Source organism: Colletotrichum graminicola, assembly GCF_000149035.1.
Source record: "Colletotrichum graminicola M1.001 genomic scaffold supercont1.14, whole genome shotgun sequence".
NCBI lineage: Eukaryota > Fungi > Ascomycota > Sordariomycetes > Glomerellales > Glomerellaceae > Colletotrichum > Colletotrichum graminicola.
In genome coordinates, this window is record NW_007361018.1 from 211323 (window position 1) to 229703 (window position 18381).

The following is an 18381-nucleotide window of genomic DNA, read 5'->3' on the forward strand; positions in this document are numbered from 1 at the left end:
TCTTTTTCCCCCCCCCCCCCCCCCCCCCCCCCCCCCCAGCCACATCATAATAACGCCCTGGCTCACCTGCCAATTGCTGCTCTTACCGCTCTCCCGCATCAAGCCATCGACGGGAAGGGTCAATCACTCCACGGGAGAATCAAAAGTATCTACGGAAGCACGCCGCGTCTCGCCTGCTGTTTCCTCGTACCGAATCAACCTCGTCACCATCGAGCCCCTACGCAAGCAGGTGCAACGCGGGTAACTACCTAACTCAAGGGTCCCATACAACCAGCGACACCCTTCCAATTCGTTTCCTGTCTGTACCTGCCCGTTGTCCCTTTCCATTCCTTGCCACCGCATCGTCCTGGCCCTGGCCCCTTGTACTTTTCTGCTACAGTCTCTTTCTTCACCGACTGACAACGCCCTTGTACCTACCTGTCTACGGATATATTAGGCATCTGCCTGATCATGACAGAGTCTCGAGTCCTCTCCCTCAACAGTGTCTTCTCCCATCTACGATCTCTTCTCCCTCGTTGTTCTCTCGTCTTTTCTTCGACACGGTGCACAGGTCTGTCTCTTCCGCACACACATAGCGTTGCTCAGAACGACCTCATCTCTGCACGCCTACAAGCACACATCTGCCCGGCCACAGCATAGCTTCTCTCAAGGCTTCGTTCTAAGCCTTGACCCGGTCCAAAGCTCTCTATACGGATATACGTCCTTCCCCTACATCTGACGCCGCACGGCAGACAAACAATTCTTCAACCAACTTTTACAGGTTCGCCTGCCCCTGTCCAGGCTTGCTCACTTTGGCCGTGCTTATCTTCTGACAAGTCTGATTTCAGTTCTCACATCAGAAAGATGGCGCCTAGTGCTGTTGGTCCGGTCGTGGGTGCTGCCACGGCACTTGCTGCCCACCACATCCATCACACGGAATACCACGCTCCAGTCGCCGACGCCCCCGGTCTCCCCACTGGGTTTCCCGAGACAGTGGTCGACGAATCAGCCTGGACCGGCCCGCAATTCACCAAGGAGTCGCAATACACCTACCACCTCACTAATGCGGACCACAAGGAGCTGGCGGTTGCCCTCAAGCACTTCAAAGGTATGTATAGCCTCAGCTTTACAACAACAACAACAACGTCATCATCATCTGACTCTGGACACGCACCCAGCACTGGGCCTCGACGGTGATCTTGTCCACAGAGACAACTTCCCTCTTTCCAGCCTTGGCGTCATCCTAGATCGTATTGCCAGTGATGTTCATCACGGTAAGGGTTTTGCTGTGGTCCGCGGCATTGATCCGCAGAAGCATTCGGTCGAGGATCTTACGACACTGTATCTTGGTATTCAAGGGTACATTGCCAACCAGCATGGCCGTCAGGACAAGAAGGGAAACATGCTTGGTATGTAATTGATACGAGGCCTGAGCGGACTTGCTGACTCCGACCACAGTCCACATCGTTGCCGACAACACAAGCCAAGTCAAGGCTGATCACCATCGCCATTCAACTTCAGCCATTGTAAGGATCCTGTCCGTCGCTCCAAACCATACCATCGACTGACTTGGCTCCAGACCTTCCACAACGAGGAATCAGGCGATGTGGTCAGCTGGTTGACCCGGAGTACTGCTGCGACTGGTGGCAAATGCATCATTGCCTCTGCTCATACCGTCTACAATGTGCTCGCAGCCACTCGACCAGATATCATCCGCACCTTGTCCCGTTCAGACTGGCCCTTTGCTCTGTAGGTGTATCCATTTCTCTACCGTGATTCTGTGCCTGGTGCAAGACAATGGAATTGCTTGCTAACTGCGGTCAAGACCCAAGTTTCAATGTCGCCCAATTCTCTTCCACCATGAAGGGAAGATTATCATCAACTTTGGACGTACTCCCCTCATGGGGAACTCGGCCCACCCTCGGCCCGCTCATTTCCCGTCATTGACGCCTCGCCAAGTTGAGGCTCTCGACGCCATCGAGAGCATTGCCAAGGCAACCCAAATGGAGATCCAGACTCGAGCCGGCGACATTCACTTTGTTAACAATTTGGCCATCCTTCACCGTCGTGAGGCGTTCACCAATGGCCAGGGCCCCGCTGAGAAGCGTCATCTCGTTCGGATGCGTGTGCGCAACGACAGGCTCGGCTGGTCCATACCTCATGAGCTCAAACGCGAGTGGTTCGACGCTTTCGAGAAGCCTGCTGACCGTGTTTGGCACCTAGAGCCAATGCCCGACGCTTTCTTTCCTTTGAGAAAATATCCCAACTGACTGGATGTGTTTTTCCTTCACTGTTTTGTTGAAAAGCCATGCAAAACGGGAGTTGAGGCGTCATGGTTGTATTACCTGGGCTTGCATTGCTTAATCCTGAAGGCACGCGCTCCTGGTATGGGGTCTTATTTTTTTCTTATTTTTCTTTTTCCCTCACCGCACTCTTGTACCCCTGTTACAGCAAAAGAGTTTCTTACCTTTTCTTGTCAGTGCCAGAAAATCATGGAGTCTAGAGGAGTTTGAACTGTAGAAACCGGCGGGGAAAAGCATATACATTATTGGTAGGGACATCAGGCCGGCGTTGGCATGCAATGCAAGACGAATAGTCCTTATCATATCGTGTCTTTTTAGTCTTCTAGTGAGCTGTTGCCAGCCATTGCATGAGCGGTCTCGACATAATCAGATGGCAGCTGAACCGATGTTGCAAAAGCTGCGTTCGAGACATTTTGAGATCACTGCCCACCAGCCAATCGCGTGGCTTGGGCTAGAGACATTTCTAGATCACACGACCATGGCGTTGGAAATCTGCAAGCATGGCAGACCGGTCAAATAATCGACCCTATGATTGGGCGGGGCTCAAGACACCGGTGTGCGGCAGCCATGCCCCGAAAGATGGCCTTCAAGACACCCTTTTTCATTCTTTTTCTTCTTTTCTTTTCTTTTCTTTTCTTTCTTCAGGATCTGGGCCATTGGAACGCTAGACGGTTGGCCACCTGAGTGAGTACCAGGGCTACCAGCTGCGGAAGCCCAGGTACAAAGAGATGATACGAGGACAGGGAGGGAGCAGCTATACGTATGCCTGAACTTTCATCTGGTCAAGCTTGATTAGCCGGTAACCACCACCACCACTGCTACCACTGGTACCACTTTTCAGATCTACCTGAAAAAGACATGGGCATCCTGACTGATTGGCTCCCGAGGATGTGGCAGAATACCTGTGCGAAACATGGAAGAGCCATCGCTACTTCTATTTGCAGACTGGGATTTCTTCTTCGCTTGAGCTTGAGGGAACCAATGCATGAAGACGCACGTGTGACGACGGACCCTGATCCACATCGCGAACAATATTGCAATACACATGCTCGGGTTTGGTCGAAAAGCAAGAACTGGGGAGAGCAAACATCGGTGTCAAGGATCAATGGTGAACTGATTACGATTTATTAGACGATTGTGGATTCCGGCCAGTGAATATCTGGCCAGTGGGAAAGCTGACCGATGGATCGAACAGGTAACTCGTACGTATGGGTGGCCAGTGCGCCGCAGATGCCGGGGCTTGGACAGGGCGGCATCAGATGGTAGCGGCAGTTTTATCGAGAGCCAAGGTAGGTACGGAGTAGTCGTTGAGTACTGTGTACAGGCCAAGAGCGACAAAGCCGTTATGTCAAGCATGCGGGACGATCCCGCCAATGAGGGGGTCGGCCGAGTAAGTGTGTGGTTGCGTTTTGACGGGAAGTCAAGCTGCTTTTAGCGTCTGCACCACGACACGGCTGCCAAACTGGCATTGCTGCCGGTGGGGAATGCACTCTCTCGCTGTGTGCATGAGCTTGCCGGATCGCTGGCAGCAATCAAGCGCCACCCTAGCATCCAATCAGGATGCTTCGAGACCGATTCTTTGGCGGGCCCGAGGTGATTATCGTACATCCTTTCCTGCAAGGGAGCATCGCTATACAGTATGTGCGGGGATTGGCATCCTGCGGGAACTTTTGTACGAGTACCGGATCGGTCTCAAGAACCATACAACGGGCTGCTGTATCCTCATGTTTTTCTTTTTCTGCCATGTCTTCAACCCCAAAGGATCTCGAAGGGGGGGAGGGGTGAAGGGTTACATTGACTGGAGTCCCAGACAAGGGCACACCTGTCAGGAATGGGGTTTGGGCGATGGCACGAACACGATGGAAGACGACTAGGTAGTCGACTGCCACCGGGAGCTCATACTGGTGCGCTTGCTTCTTTGGCCTGCATACGGGAACCGGGCTTTAGGATGATGGGAAGATGATGGTGTGGTCCGAGGTCAGCACCGTAGAGTAACATCCTGGCGGAAGGGCAACCGGCTTGCACATGGTCCCGCACTGAGCTCCATATTGCTTATTGCATGCTAGAGTCCCCTTTATGCTTCTTTTTTACTTCGTCAAGAAAACTCATGATTTACGTACCTGTGTGCGATGGGGAATTGCCATACCTAGGCTCCTGGCGTGGAAGATCGATCGGAAGGTTAAAAGTGGGGTGCTTTGTGTCTCTTGAAGGTTCGTTCCCTCTGAGTGCGGGAGACATTTTTGGCTTGGCAGCAGTGTTGGAACCACGCAGGGGGGGTGAGCATGCTACTACTGCGCCACTTCTTACTAGGTACACCGCGCACACCAAGAGTTGAGCAAGGAGGTCATCGGGAGAGGGAGAGGGTAAAAAAAAAAAAAGCAAAACTAGAAGCCTGAAGCAAGAGAGAGAGAGAGAGAGAGAGAGAGAGAGAGAGAGAGAGAGAGAGAGAGAGAGAGAGAGAGAGAGAGAAAAAGCAACCAGTACGGGGGATATAGGTAGGGAGGAAGACTACCCCATTACCAAATGTCTATCCGTAAAGGGTTTGGCTGCCTCAATTCGAGAGGTATCAGTAATCGGCACTTCGGCTGCGGCCAAGGGTCCTTTCCGACGGGACCATTTCGCGATGGGGCGGCGGTCTGCCATGTTTCGCGGTTAAGACTACGATCTGCTGGCCGCATCGTCGTCGGGACCGCGACAGGGGCTTGGGCATGCATATCATGTAGTCCTACGGGTAGGTAGTCTTGAGTCCAGTCCGTTTTTACACTAGATGGCTCCTCCGTAAGCGCTCGGGATGTCACCCGTCTTGGTGATAGGAAAGTTAAACTCGGTACGCAGTAAGTGGCTAAGGTCTGGAACGGGAGCTGAAGGGCCAGGCTGTCGCCGGCGAGAGGTGGTTGGATAAAGCCTTACCGCCTCGAGGGGAGGAAAAGCAAGAAACGGTCGGGTGAGAGTGGACTTTGACGATGAAGAGCTGAGCCCGAGAAGAAATGTCTCCTGAGGTCCCTGGCGCGCTCTCACGTGCAATGAAACCAAACCATCAACATGAGTGGGTCATTGTCGAAGGGAGAGAGTGCACAGACCACCTGTCGGATGACAGCACCAGCCAATTGGATTGGCTGGCAGGCCTCTGCACTTTCGGGGACCGGGGGGGTCCATCGTCCCGCTCAAGCTAAGGTAAGCCGGCCAGAAAGCTAGCTTCGTCGAATAGGAGCGTCGCCCCCAACGTCAAGTTTGCCTGCCCCCTTACCACTCTCTCTGCAGCTACTCACTGTATCCAACGGCACCTCCGTCCGTCCCGACATCATCATCAATCTTATCCAGCCAACTCCTGAGAGGGCCCGGTCCTGGTTCTGTCTTGCGCTCAACGACTCTTGACCGCTGTTTGCCCTCCTGTCCCGTTTGTTATTGCTTTTCGTTTCCGGCTCTTGCCGCGCCTTCCGCTCTGCAGTAGCCTCGCAGTGCATTGCCCATCCAAGCAGTCAATTGGAGGGACACGCACGCCAATCCACCCCCCTCCAACGAGATCCGAGTCACGGCTTCCAAAGAAGATTCTCTCCCCTTTCTGTTGTATCACGCAACGACTTCCAGCAGCCCTGTTATCCATCTACCCTACCTGCAAGGCGTACCCCTCGCGACCTCACACTGGCGCGTGCGCCCTCTCTGCTTTCCGGAAGCTGCATGCAACCTAGGGATATAGGCTTGACTGATGCAACGGCACCCCTGGATGTGAAACTTGCCTCTCACCTGAGGTACTCGAGGTGAACCTTCACTTCCTCGTCGAGATTGCGGTCTGCGTATTCGGCTGCTACCCACAGGCTTGTCCTTGTTTGTTTGTGCGCCGGTGTATGTGTGTGGGCGTGTGAGTGAGTGAGTGTGTACGTGTGTGTGGAGTGGAGTACCTTATCGAAGAAAACGGACAGCCTTTCATTTCTTCTAGTTGCACAGCAGCTTCAAACGGACCGGACCGTCGATCCCGGAGTTTCCCCCCACCCACGCTCGCCCGTCCAGAATACCGGGTGCCGAGTCTTTACCTAGCTTCCCACGGCGATCATGGCTCCTCGTCAGGGAGGCTACCTCCGCGTCCCCGGACAAGAAGAGGAATTTCTTCAGCAGCAACCCCGTCGCAGCCGCTCCGGCTCCGCCGGCCGGAGGAAGAAGCCCTTGCCGAGCGAAAAGCCGCTCCCGGCCCTTCCGGGGTCGACCCCTACCCACACAGCGGGCTTCGTCGACGTCGACCTCAACCTCGACGGCGGCATCGCCAGCACGCCCAGGAGCCGTCGCCGTGCCGCCATCGTCATCGCCCTGGTGCTTGCCATCGTGGGATGCGTTCTGGCCTTTGTCGTCCTCGGCCTCGCCTGGGACAACGGCGGCGTGCGGAGGGGCCCCAGCGCGCTGGACGACCTGAAGCACACGGGCGACTGCCCTTGCCGGCCGGACAGCGACGTACCGCAGTACTTCCAGACGAGCCCTGAGCTATGGGCCGGCCCGACGGCGACGGGGAGGCCCGCCTTCATGGCCCAGACGAGGGTCCTGCCGACGGGGACTTTTGTGCCGAACCAGCCGCTGCAGACGGACATACCGATCGAGGGCATGAGTAACAGTAACGAGAGCATCTTCAACATGATGGGGTGAGCTACTTGGCCACACGCAGCCTGGGGAGCACTGCTGACGTTGCCGCGCAGGTTTCTCACGCCGTACCAGCCGAGCCCTGGGTTCGGAGTGGACGAGTACGCCCTGCCAGCTGGGGCTGAGATTGTCCAGGTTCAGGTACGATTGCGATGCCCGTAGCAGGACCCCCTCACCCCTGTTTGGCGGACCGCCTTGGGCTTGGAAGCGATGGACTGATGGATAGTTTCGTTTTAGATGCTTTCCCGACACGGCTCCAGATACCCGACCCTGGGATCCAATGTTGCTAGTTTAGGAGAGCGCATTGCGAAAGCTGGTGGCAAGCTCAAGGCGAAGGGTGCTCTGAGTTTCTTGAACGACTGGAAGTATCAGCTTGGGCACGAGATCTTGGTTCCCAAGGGTAATCGCCCCGTGGGCTTTTATTACGTGTGACAGTGCTAACGCGGGCTGCAGGACGTCAAGAACTGTTCGATTCTGGTGAGAATACCATGGCTTGGCCCCGGTACCTTTCCAATTCTGACTTGGTTGTAGGCATTTTACACTCTTACATGTACTCTTCGTTGTACAATCCAAACAGCAAGATCATTGTTCGGACCACTGTGAGCCGCACCCATGCAGTGTGCACGCCCGAGCTGTTTCGCAGCTAACGCCCATACAGACACAAGACCGCATGCTGAAGTCGGCCGAGTACTGGCTGGCTGGTTTCTTTGGTCTTGAGTGGTGCGTGATCTTTCAACATATGAGTTATAAGAAGCTGATGTCTGACCTCGTCTTAGGACCAACAACGCCACCATCGAGGTGATCATCGAGCAAGACAGGGCCAACAATTCACTTGCTGGGTATCTGAACTGTCCCAATGCCCGTAAACAGAATGGAGGTGACGATGCTGCCAAGGTCTGGATTTCGAACTATCTAGCCAATGGTTAGTACGCCGTCTTGCCGCCGACACGGGAGTTCGCTGACGTCCTCCAGCTACTGCACGCCTGCGGGATATGGTGGATGGATATGACTGGACCATCGACGACACATACGCCGCTCAAACCATGTGTCCCTATGAGACGGTGAGCGTTGTTAGAGGAGTATGAGCGGGATCATGCTGACTGGCTCGTATCAGGTTGCCTACGGCTTCAGTCTATTCTGCGACCTTTTCACTTACGATGAGTGGGTCGGGTTCTCCTATTCGATTGACCTCGAGTTCGCCGGCAACAATGCTTTCCAGAACCCCACAGGTGTAGGTTTCCCCTCTGGCGTAGATTGGATGATGAAACAATGTTGACTCGCTGCAGCGTGCCGTGGGTATCGGATACCAACAAGAAGTCATCGCCCGCCTGCAGAACCACACCCTGGGCTACTCGGGCTCGCAGATCAACATCACGCTCGACAATAATACCGTCACCTTCCCGCTCAACCAGAGCCTCTACTTTGACTTCTCCCACGATACCAACATCGCCTCCATCCTTACGGCATTCGGGCTCAAGCAGTTCGCCCAACTGCTCCAGCCGACCGAGTACCCGGGCCCGCACAACTTCACCGTCTCGCACCTGACGCCGTTCGGCGCCCGCCTCGACATCGAGATCATCAAGACCCCGAAGCCGTTCAAGGCCGACCGGTCTGGCTACGACGAGGACGGCGGAGAGACCAAGTACGTCCACTTCGTCCTCAACCAGCGGACGGTGCCGCTGGGGGCGAGCTTCCCCGAGTGCGATGCCGAGAGGAAGGACGGCTGGTGCGAGTTTGAGACGTTCTTGAAGGTCCAGCAGGACATGCCCAGGCTGGCGGACTACGAAAGGGCGTGCCACGGGGACATCGAAACGGTGCCGTACGGGGTTGTGTATGACGGCAGGCCCTTGTGATAGGAGCAGGAGGGAATTGGGGGAGTTTTTGCGACGATAGGCTATTTTTATACTGTATCGACTATGTGCTGATTTCTTGCCCGGGGGTGGATGTAGACTATCAGAGCTGATTCTAGGAGGGAAGCACTTAATTAACGTTTCCGACTTTGACGGCCGCCAACGGCCAGGGTTGTGAAGACTCTGGCAAAGATCCTTGGCTGATTGGTGTACAAAGTTGATGGTGCCGACTCGGAGAGTGAGGGAAGAGCGGCGCGATCTGACGGTATCTTCCCAGGAACTCAAAGTCATCATCTAACATTGCAGATGATTCAACAATACACATGAGCTCCTGTGGGGTACAGGGCAGTACACGACCAAGATGACTACTAAGATCTCTTTGTAAAGGTCTAGATCCTCCGAACCGGAGATACCAATTCATCTTGCTGAGCCTCAAGGCATGACAGGAATCTCTTTAGGACGCTGAGCAGAAGTCTCTCTGAGACCCTGAAATCATACGCTCTTAAGGGACCAAGGCCACACAAGGGAAATGCCTGTTCGAATCTCCAATTAAGTGCTGCTTCGTAGTATTACAGGCTGCTTCGTTATGCTTTTTGAGTGCCGCTTGTTATCCACCTGATACTAGACTTACATGTGAATGGCGCCAGTCAGAGACTCTTTGTTCAACTCAAGGGCGAGAGCAATTGTGTATTAAGCACTGTGCAGTGTCTCTTCAACATCTAGTCAGTTATGATACAAGCACTTAGAACAAGTCAAGGATACAACCAGGTAATAAAGTCGAGACGATTTTGTGAATTCGTCCCACACTCATCAAAAGCGTCGGAAATTTGAAAGACGCGGTGTAGGTCTAGATCAAGCAGCATGGCTTCAAGGATCTTCAACATAACATCCCTCGAACCGCTAGATACCGCCACTGTCGTATTCCTTACAAACGCACGATAAAAGCAGTAAGTGCCGCGCTACAATGGCATATGACAGACCTCGTAGCACAGCTATTGCGTTGTCAAGGTTTCTCTCTGCAGAAGCTACCCATCATGTTAACAGGATTCTCCATCTTGTCGATGATATCGCACAATAGCATTGTCTGACCCTTGCCCGGATTCCCCCCTTGATCTGGAGCAGATGGCTCTACGAATCGACGAGACACAGCCAGAAGCTGACGCGATGCAGATACCAGCGGTACGAATCTCAAAGGAGGCCGTCCTTGGTGTTCTGGTTGCACGACCTTTGCTATATGTGTCACTAACGGGGATTCGATTTGCATCCCGCAACTGATCTGCGGCTCGACAGCCAAATATTTCGCTGTCATTTATAGGCCGGCCTGGATGAGCTGCTCTCTCTGCCGCCATCTCTCTGGCGAACCGGCCTCGATCTGGTTCTCGGTCGCGACGGGCCCCGAGCTTCCATCTCCAAGTTTTGGCCGGCGGTAATCTCTCGTATGCTTCGACTATCTAGACATGGATTGACCCGAGTCCGCCCTACACCTGATTCCAAGGCCGCCCGCCATTGAAGGCTCGACGTTGAGGCCCCTGAAAGCGGAACGGACAGACTTGGTCGGGGAACCGGAAAGCGATGCATTCAACGCTGGGAGTGGCAAAGCCGTTCGGAGCCGTCAGCTGCGGATCCGCACGAAGCCGCTCTGGAAGCCCGATGTGTACCGGCAGGTGTCGGGCCTTGACCGCAGCCAGCGGGTGCACTCAGGAATGCGATAATACCGTACCAGAAACAGAAAATCCATGTGGCTCATATGCCTCGCAGTATCCGCTCCCCTCTGCCAGAACCCCAGAAGTAAGCAGTGCCTAAAGCGTTTGAAGACAGGTATGATACGTGGCAATGCGCGGGAAGGGAAATCCGAAAGCTCGCGCAGGAACCTCTCGGTCACCTGCAACGAAGCAACGCTGAAAGGGGTGGCTGCAGCGTTCCACCAGACATCAAAGGATAGGATCGTGCAATAACGGCCCGTGGCATTCACAACTCAGCGAAATAGCGACTAGCGACGAATATTCCGAACAGATGGGTATCGATTCTATCTGTGGGGGTTCTCCGCCCCCTCCGCGCTTCTACTGATTATGCTACTACGGATACTCAAGACCACAGTCTAATCTATGATCCACTCTGTAATGAGTCAAGGCATTGGTGTGAGTTAATGTAGGCGGGGTCTATCTGATGGTCATAACGCGGGTGCACCTGGGTCACATCATCGTTGGATAACAGCCATCCTTCGCGAACGGCTCGCATGGTAAAAATATCGTCTTGATCCGGGCCCTCTCGTACCCTCAGGGGCACCAGATTTGACGTTGGTCAAAGGGGAGTGTTTGACATTGTTCACGTGCAATCCTCAATCTTCCAAGCCGCCGAAGCGCGTCCGACAGAGCAATGCCAAGTGCTCGACCAGGCACATGCCGACGAACGGAATTGTGCCGGCTCCGAGGCTGACCTACTAGCACTGACGTGCTGACAGCAAAGCGCCAAGGCCGACATTAAATCGGGCAGGGCGTTCATGGACTGGAGTGACTCCCGATCGGTAACTACGGGGCTACAGGAGCTGCCCCGTATTAGGCATTGTGTTCGCGGCGCTGCTCTTGGGCGGTTGGAGCCATCATGGCGACCTGGATTTTTGGCATTGGCGAGTTGTTTTCTCTCCCCAAGAGAAGAAGCGGGCCTTGGTACGTCCGCGGTAGCCTTTTGTTCAGGCATCCGACCCTCCGGTATTGGAAGTCAAGATCCGTGTCAGGCGAACCAGGCTACCGCACGTTTACGCCTCAGCCTCAGAAGATGGAGCACTCTCCCTGCGCCTGTCTAAAGGCGTTCGCGAAGAAGGACTGCATGGCCGTGTAGTGGAACAAGATGCCACCCAGGACTGCCAGATGCCACAGGTTGTGGCTGCCTCCGATGTAGTCGAACATGCCGGGGCACCACCGCTCGGGGATCTTGCTCGCGTAGACGAACGCACCGAGGAGGTAGACAAAGATGCTCTTGCCGATCGGGGTGTAAAACTCCCACACGAAGTCGGGCCCATGGGAAAAGTACAGCTGCAGGATCGGCAAGAAGCCGGTGGCGCCGAGGCCACAGAAGAAGGCGACGCGCGCCCACGCCATGTCCGCTCCGTTAAAGGTGGGGTGCCAGGGGAGGATGACGCCGCCGATGCCAAGGAATGCCGTAGTGCCCATGTAGAGCCAGCGGCTCACGGGGTCACAGTAGAAGGCCGTGTATTCGGTCGTGACAATGGAGGCAGCGATGAGCAGCGATATACCCGTGTAGTCGACGCAGGCGAATATGGAGATGGCGTCGACGTCGGCGACAGCGTTCATGGTGTGCCAGATGGTTGAGCAGACAAGTGTTAGGCAGGCAGTGAAGAAGAAGACGGCAGCGATGAAGATGTCCGTCTTTGTACTGAACTGGAAGTTGGCGTTGCGTGGGTAGAAGTAGAGGGCTACGGCGAGCACGATGAAGAGGCCGATGGCATGCGACCAGATGTTGACAAGCTCGTTGGATAGGCCGAAGGCCGACCAAATGCACTCGAGCTTGGACTCGGTGAAGCGGTACCCCTCGCGGATGTGGGGGTTAATGCGCCACGGCATGGGCAGGTCGTCGTAGGCGATGAGCTTCGTCTCGCGGGCCCGCGCGACGGCTAGGGCAATCTTCTCCTCGAGGCTCTCGGCAGCGCGCATCGCCCTCTCGATACCCTCGTCGACGACCTCCCTCGCCAGCTCGATACCGCCGTCAACGACGCGGCGACCTTCGCTCATAAAGGCACCCGCGGCGTCGGCGGCGTTGGCGAGACCTTGCTCACGCAATTTATAGGCGCGGTTCTCGAACTCGGAGAGCATGTCATCAAGCAGCTCGATACCGACCCGGGCTTTCTCGTTGAGAGACTCGGCTGAGGCCAAGGCGCCCTGGTAGCGGGTCTCGAGGGTCTCCACCATAATGTGCAGACGCCTGCGGCCGGCGCCGAGGACCTCCTCCGAGGCGTGGGAGCATCGTGCGCGGACGGTCTGTAGGGTGGAAAAAGCGCGGGAAATGCTCGAGTCGAAGGTAAGCTCGCCGTAGTTTTCAAGATACTCGAGGCGGCGTTCGAGTTCGGTCAGGAAGAGGTCGACCTGTTGGGTGTAACACGAGTACATGTCAGCCGTCCATTGTTTCCTCTCTGGGCTGTAATCTTATCTTGGTCCGACTTCGCCGGTGTAGGAAGCACAGAACGACAGAGCTCGGGCTACACCAGACCGGCTCAATCCACCGAAACATGTGAGCTTACCTTGAGTAGCAAGTGCTCCTCCCCGTCCATGATGTGATTGACGATAGACTTGCGCCTGGGAATAAAGGAGTGTCGTCTTTTCCGAGCGAGTTCAGTGCCTTCGGTCTGAACGCCCGACGTCGTAGCTGTCGTGTAGTCTTCGTCGTCTTGAATGGCAGCGCCGCTGCAGGGTGACTTAAGAGAAGTCATGTTGGCGAGAGGTTCCATAACTCGACCAACGGTTTTAAGTCAACGGAAAACGTAGTTGGCTTCGAACGGCAAATGCTTGGGCTCGGCGGTAAGAGGGACCGCAGCCGGGATTGAGTTTTGGTTATCGTATGTGTCGTTCCTGATTGCACCGTTCACACGTGCGTATATAATCCCGTAGTTGTGGTTTGGGGTGTGTTACACCGAGGATATGCAGCGGCTCTTGTATTTAGGGGTGAAAGAGAGGGTTGTAGTTGTAGTTGCGGACGAGTCGATGTTTACGGATAAGCCCACGGGAGGGAGGCGAGGGAATCAATTGGCTTATACACCAAAGGAGGGGGGGGGGGCAGGGCGGACAGATAGCGGAATAGTGTGGAGGGGACTAGTAGGAACCGAATGTCCAGTCAGGGACCGAGCCGTCAGAGACGGGCACCTCCACGGAAAGGAAAAAAAAAAAACCCCGTTCTAGTCTGTTGAGGCACTCGGGCAGCGGGCGACGGGATCTCAACAATGCGGGAACTGGATTGGCCGGGCCAAGCGGTACAGTGGAGAGGAGGATGGCGAATCCCGCTGCGGCGGCGCCCAGCTCTTCTTGGCTGCTTCTGCGGAAAGCTGCTCCAAAAAAGAAAAGGGCCAGGGAAGCTGCTGACGGACGGCGGTTTCTTTGCACGTGCGTTTGGAGTTGTGTTTTGGGTCTTTGTTTAGTCTCGGTCGTTGTCAAAGGGAGAGACAAAATACAAGAGAGAGCTTGGCAGATCAAAGATGGACAGAGCGGAGGGGGGCGAATTTCTTGGGACGAGAGAATGCTTTGTTCCAGGGGACGTCTATACGTAGAAAGAAGAAGGTGGGAGTAGAGGGGGAGAAAGGGAATTGAAGATTGGACAACGAGTAACCCAAGCCGAGGGAAAAAGCCAGAAGAGTGAGAGAATGAAGGAAAAAACAAAAGATATCCTTGCCCAAGTCGACTGGGGGGGCAAGGACCTGAGATCCGCCTATCCGGAGAGTGTGGGAGCAGAGACTGTGGAGGCAAAATCCAACACTAAGAAACGCTTTGCCAACGTCGAAATTACACATGACAAAACTGCCTCACGGACGGAGCACATAGTAAATGTCACTAGCCCGAGAGCTGGGACTTGCCCCTAAGCTCTCTCTCTCTCTCTCTCTCCACGAGCGCATTGGGTCTTAGTACAATAGTGTCAAACGACAAACAACCCACGCTCGATCAGGGACTGTATATTTACCTCTCTTTTGTTTGACTCGCACCTCGCATATGCCGTTCCGGGCGGGTAATGCGTTGCACGCGCGCCGGTAAAGTTCGGGGCCCATGGCGCGCCCGCGCCCAGAGCAGACGAGGGCCACGTCCCCCCCCTCCCCCGCTGCTACGGACGACCGTCACCATGGGCCAGTGGATCCGAGCCTCTGGGGCACGCAGTTAGAAGTGTTGTAAGATCCCAAATGTCGAAATATGCAGCCGGCAGCCGGCCTTGCCTGGTGACACGTCCGTACGAATAGACATGAGCAAAAAGGCTTGGGGATGACGATCACCAGTGACAGTACAGGCAGAAGATAAGCGGGACTTGATCCCCAACGGCTGTCAATGCCTTGTGACTGCTAGTTGGGCCGGGAGACCCATCAACGGTCTCAGGTTGGCTTCCAACATGAGCTTTCCCTTGGGTGAGGATACACCGCCCACACTCTCCAAGATCCCTGGCGAGCAACAGCAAACTGCATGAGGGAGCTCGGAGGCATCTCAGTCGGAAGAGGGCAAGTCGGCAAGCCGCCGTCATGTGTGTCGGGTACACAAGCCCACGAAACATGCCCTCTTTCAATCTATATCCTTCTTCGTCTCCATCCCCTGCGTCTCATGCTCTTCTGGATGACACCCTCTTCAAAAGCTCGTCATGCTCATGCTCATGCTTCTGCTCCAGCTACTACTACGTAGCCCTAGCTGCGGCAGTCCGGCAACGCCAGAACTTGGAAAATGACGCTCGACGAAGCTGAGGCAAGCAAGCCAAGGAAGGCCGCAAAACCTCCGCCCTAGCGTGCCTTGTGATGGCGACCCTAGAGTTCCCAGCAGCGCCATGCGATAACGTCTTTCGACTAGTAAGATATGTAAAGTGGCGTCCTCAATGGGCATCCTGCCCATGCCCATGCTCATGCTCATGCATACCCTCAAGCTGCGATGAATGTTCCAGCAGAGTTACGGTGCATTCCTCCTGATACGGGCCGTCCGTGTCTTGCCCACTCTTGCCGCCCTAAGCATTGAGACGGGATGATTTGACGGCCAAGAGTTTGGCATTTGCCAGGGGCGCGTGGTGATATGTGGATTTCCGGTGACTCGCGCCAACACCTAGATGGTCTACTACCTACTACGTATGTATGCGTACCCCACCTACACACGTACCTCGGTAGTAGTCAAAGAATACTTCGTACTGGTTGGAGTCAGTCTCCAGCCGCCTCCAGCGCTGGGGAGCTGAGAAGCACGGCCCCCCGGCGGCTGCATTGATTTTCCACCGTCCGCCATGTCGCAGCCAATGGGGCACCAAGCGATGCTGCAACTGTCAGAAGGCTTGATCGAGCTCGAGAAGAAAGAAAAGAACAGAAAAACTGACAGCCAGGAACCACTGGACTGCGCTTGACCACAAAGCCCTGCAAACAAAGGCCCTCTCGCCTGGACGAGCCATCCCTTGCACCGCCCGCCCGCCTGCCTGTCTTGCCCTGTCAACACCGACCCGGCCCCGCCAACTGTTCGTTCAGCCTTGCGCGTGGTGCGAAACCCGCATTCCGACACGTGCCCGACGAACCTCGCGTTCCGATCGCCAGCCAACACAAGCCTTTCTTTGCCCGACGGACTGTGTTTGACCTTCAGTCAAGCAATCTTGCCGGACGGACATCGGTCGTATCGAACCCCGTATCGAACCCGTGTCGGCCTTACCCTCTGTGACGGCCTCCCCCCGACCCGCAGCCATGGCCGTAAACGACCTGGTATCGGATAAGAAGCTGGGCGCGGTCTTGCAGACCTCCGGCTACGCTCAGGACCAGGCCCTCAAGCTTCTGCAGCTCCTCTCCGATATCGCCCGGGCCGAGGGCGCCAGCGGCGATATCGAACAGCTGCAGGCGACGCTCTCCAAGGAGCAGAAATTACTGCTCACGAACATCTCCCACCTGCGCGGTCTGCATCGCTCAGCCAACTTCGACGCCAGGGACACAAAGGCCCAGACGGCCGAGGCCCGCCACGAGGTCGACCGTCTGCACCTTCAGTTGCAGAACCTGTATTACGAGCAGAGGCACCTCGAGGGCGAAATCGAGGCGTGCGAGTCCTACGAGTATGTTGCGCCACCCGTGGTGGACCAGTTTTTGGACTTGGAGAGAACGCGCGCGTGCTGACAGTCCGGGTGCCCTATAGTCATACCTACCAAAAGCTCCCCCTCATTTCCGTCGACGACTTTGTCGCGTTGCATCCCGAGCACGCTGGCGATGACGAGAACGCTCTGATGATTGCGAGAATCGGCCACGAGAGGGCGGAGCGCGAGGCTCTTGAGCAACAGAGGCTGGAGCTCGTCGGAAGGAAGCAGAAGCTTATCGCGGACAACAAGAAACGCAAAGACGACCTGGCCAACCTCGACAAGGACCTCGAGAAGTTTATTGATGTTTGCCCCCCCCCCCTTTTTCCACTGTAGGTGTGCGTGTTACTGACCCGTCGATACAGGCTGCGAAACCCATTCAAGAACTCTTCGAGAAGGTTGTCTGAGCTATTTCTGAGCACAGTGCTCTGTTGCCCCATTACTGAATACGCATTTGGCGCGCCCGGCCTGCAGATCCTGGCCAGTAAAATATATGCCTCTTCGGCTCGCAGCATAAGGCGGCAGTATACTCCATGGTCGCGAAGACTTGGACTACTGTTAATACGACGTGGTGATGGACAAACGCACCACGAAGTGCGCCACAGGTAGAACTACTCTCCTGGGGTGCCGGGGGTTGGGGGACTGGGCAGATCAAAGCCTAGCTCATTAGTCTTCAGTGGAGGACGCATCTTGCCGGCCCATCTCCGGGCTGGGCCGAGCGAAGAAGTAGGGCTTAACAGCCCGAAGATATCTCGTCATCTTGCTTCCGTGGGGGCCGCCAGCCTTCGTGGCCGATGAAGTTGATGACAGTCGCTCACTCATCCGCGCCGAGTTCCCGATGGGGCAAAGGGGGCCTATGAGACTGGCGAACACGAAGATTATGGGGCAGTCGGATGTTCGCGATGGGGACCTAATCTCGTATCTTCGTAGCATCATAGATAGTCGCTATCACAAAAGACTGCAGGGCGTCGTTTCCCTTGCTGGCACATGAATACAGGGAGCCAACAAACACATATCAATGGGACCCCATGCTTCAGTGACCCTTGGGCGATCCCCGCTGGGTACGTTGGTCGCGGGAAAGTCGGGCCAGACGGCTGTCCGATCGGTACATTAATTGCCACCGCCCGCTGGCCGCCAAGTGTTTCCCCTAGCCGGGCCGAAGCCCGGGGCGAGGACGATTCCGACCGGCAGTAGCAATGGCGTGCCGGGGGTCGTGTATGCGTGCACAGGGCAACCGAGGGTGTCACCCCGGATCCGATGATACGATATGTCAGTCAATCAGTCCCTGCGAGGCGACTGGCGGGTCGGTCCGTCCAGCCATCGGGGGGGGGGGGGTTCATCGGGATGTAAGACCTTGGGTGGGTGATGAGTTTGCTTTTTTTTTGTTCTTCTCTCCCTTTTCTTCCTCTCCTTCTCTTCTCTGGTCTTGAGGGGGCGTTTGGGGCACACCGTTTCAGTGGCCCCGGCCCAGGTGTCCCCCAAAGGTTCTTTGAATCTATGAGACGATGCGCTCCGTCGTCTGTCGTCGAGGCATTGACGCTGACTGTTCGGCCGCTTGCAGTTTGGGGTGGGAGGCAGGAGACGAAGGAAAGCACCGTGGGTCATTAGCAGGTGGCCCGGCCGGGCCATCGTCTTGACTCTTGCAAAATCTGCCACAGTTGGCCTCTGAGACTCCAATGGACCCTTATTTCATCTAGTTGCGAACGCAACTAGGTACTCGTGATTGTGATGGTTCCGCCATGCGTCATGTAGGACGAAGGTTTGCCCATCTCGGCGGTCTTTGCAGGGCCTGTTTCACAGCTGTTTCCCGCCTTGAAGCACAGTACTCCGTCGGCCGA

General features: G+C 55.6%; 4 protein-coding genes across 4 annotated transcripts; 3 read left to right on the forward strand and 1 right to left on the reverse strand.

The window, feature by feature from the left end:
- Positions 1-843: 843 nt before the first annotated feature.
- GLRG_04412 (TfdA family Taurine catabolism dioxygenase TauD) lies at positions 844-2249 on the forward strand (the record flags this gene model as incomplete). The annotated part of the gene is made up of 5 exons (XM_008095097.1): positions 844-1087; positions 1158-1388; positions 1438-1505; positions 1559-1728; positions 1805-2249. 5 exons carry the CDS (start codon positions 844-846, stop codon positions 2247-2249), a joined length of 1158 nt encoding a protein of 385 aa, XP_008093288.1.
- A 4083-nt stretch (positions 2250-6332) lies between these two features.
- On the forward strand, positions 6333-8761 carry GLRG_04413 (histidine acid phosphatase; the record flags this gene model as incomplete). Its single annotated transcript, XM_008095098.1, has 10 exons — positions 6333-6910; positions 6965-7049; positions 7146-7308; positions 7362-7385; positions 7440-7507; positions 7567-7628; positions 7685-7830; positions 7881-7969; positions 8023-8139; positions 8195-8761. 10 exons carry the CDS (start codon positions 6333-6335, stop codon positions 8759-8761), a joined length of 1899 nt encoding a protein of 632 aa, XP_008093289.1.
- A 2765-nt stretch (positions 8762-11526) lies between these two features.
- On the reverse strand, positions 11527-13202 carry GLRG_04414 (uncharacterized protein; the record flags this gene model as incomplete). Its single annotated transcript, XM_008095099.1, has 2 exons — positions 11527-12858; positions 13014-13202. 2 exons carry the CDS (start codon positions 13200-13202, stop codon positions 11527-11529), a joined length of 1521 nt encoding a protein of 506 aa, XP_008093290.1.
- A 2964-nt stretch (positions 13203-16166) lies between these two features.
- On the forward strand, positions 16167-16950 carry GLRG_04415 (uncharacterized protein; the record flags this gene model as incomplete). Its single annotated transcript, XM_008095100.1, has 3 exons — positions 16167-16525; positions 16606-16849; positions 16909-16950. 3 exons carry the CDS (start codon positions 16167-16169, stop codon positions 16948-16950), a joined length of 645 nt encoding a protein of 214 aa, XP_008093291.1.
- Between the last annotated feature and the right edge of the window lie 1431 nt (positions 16951-18381).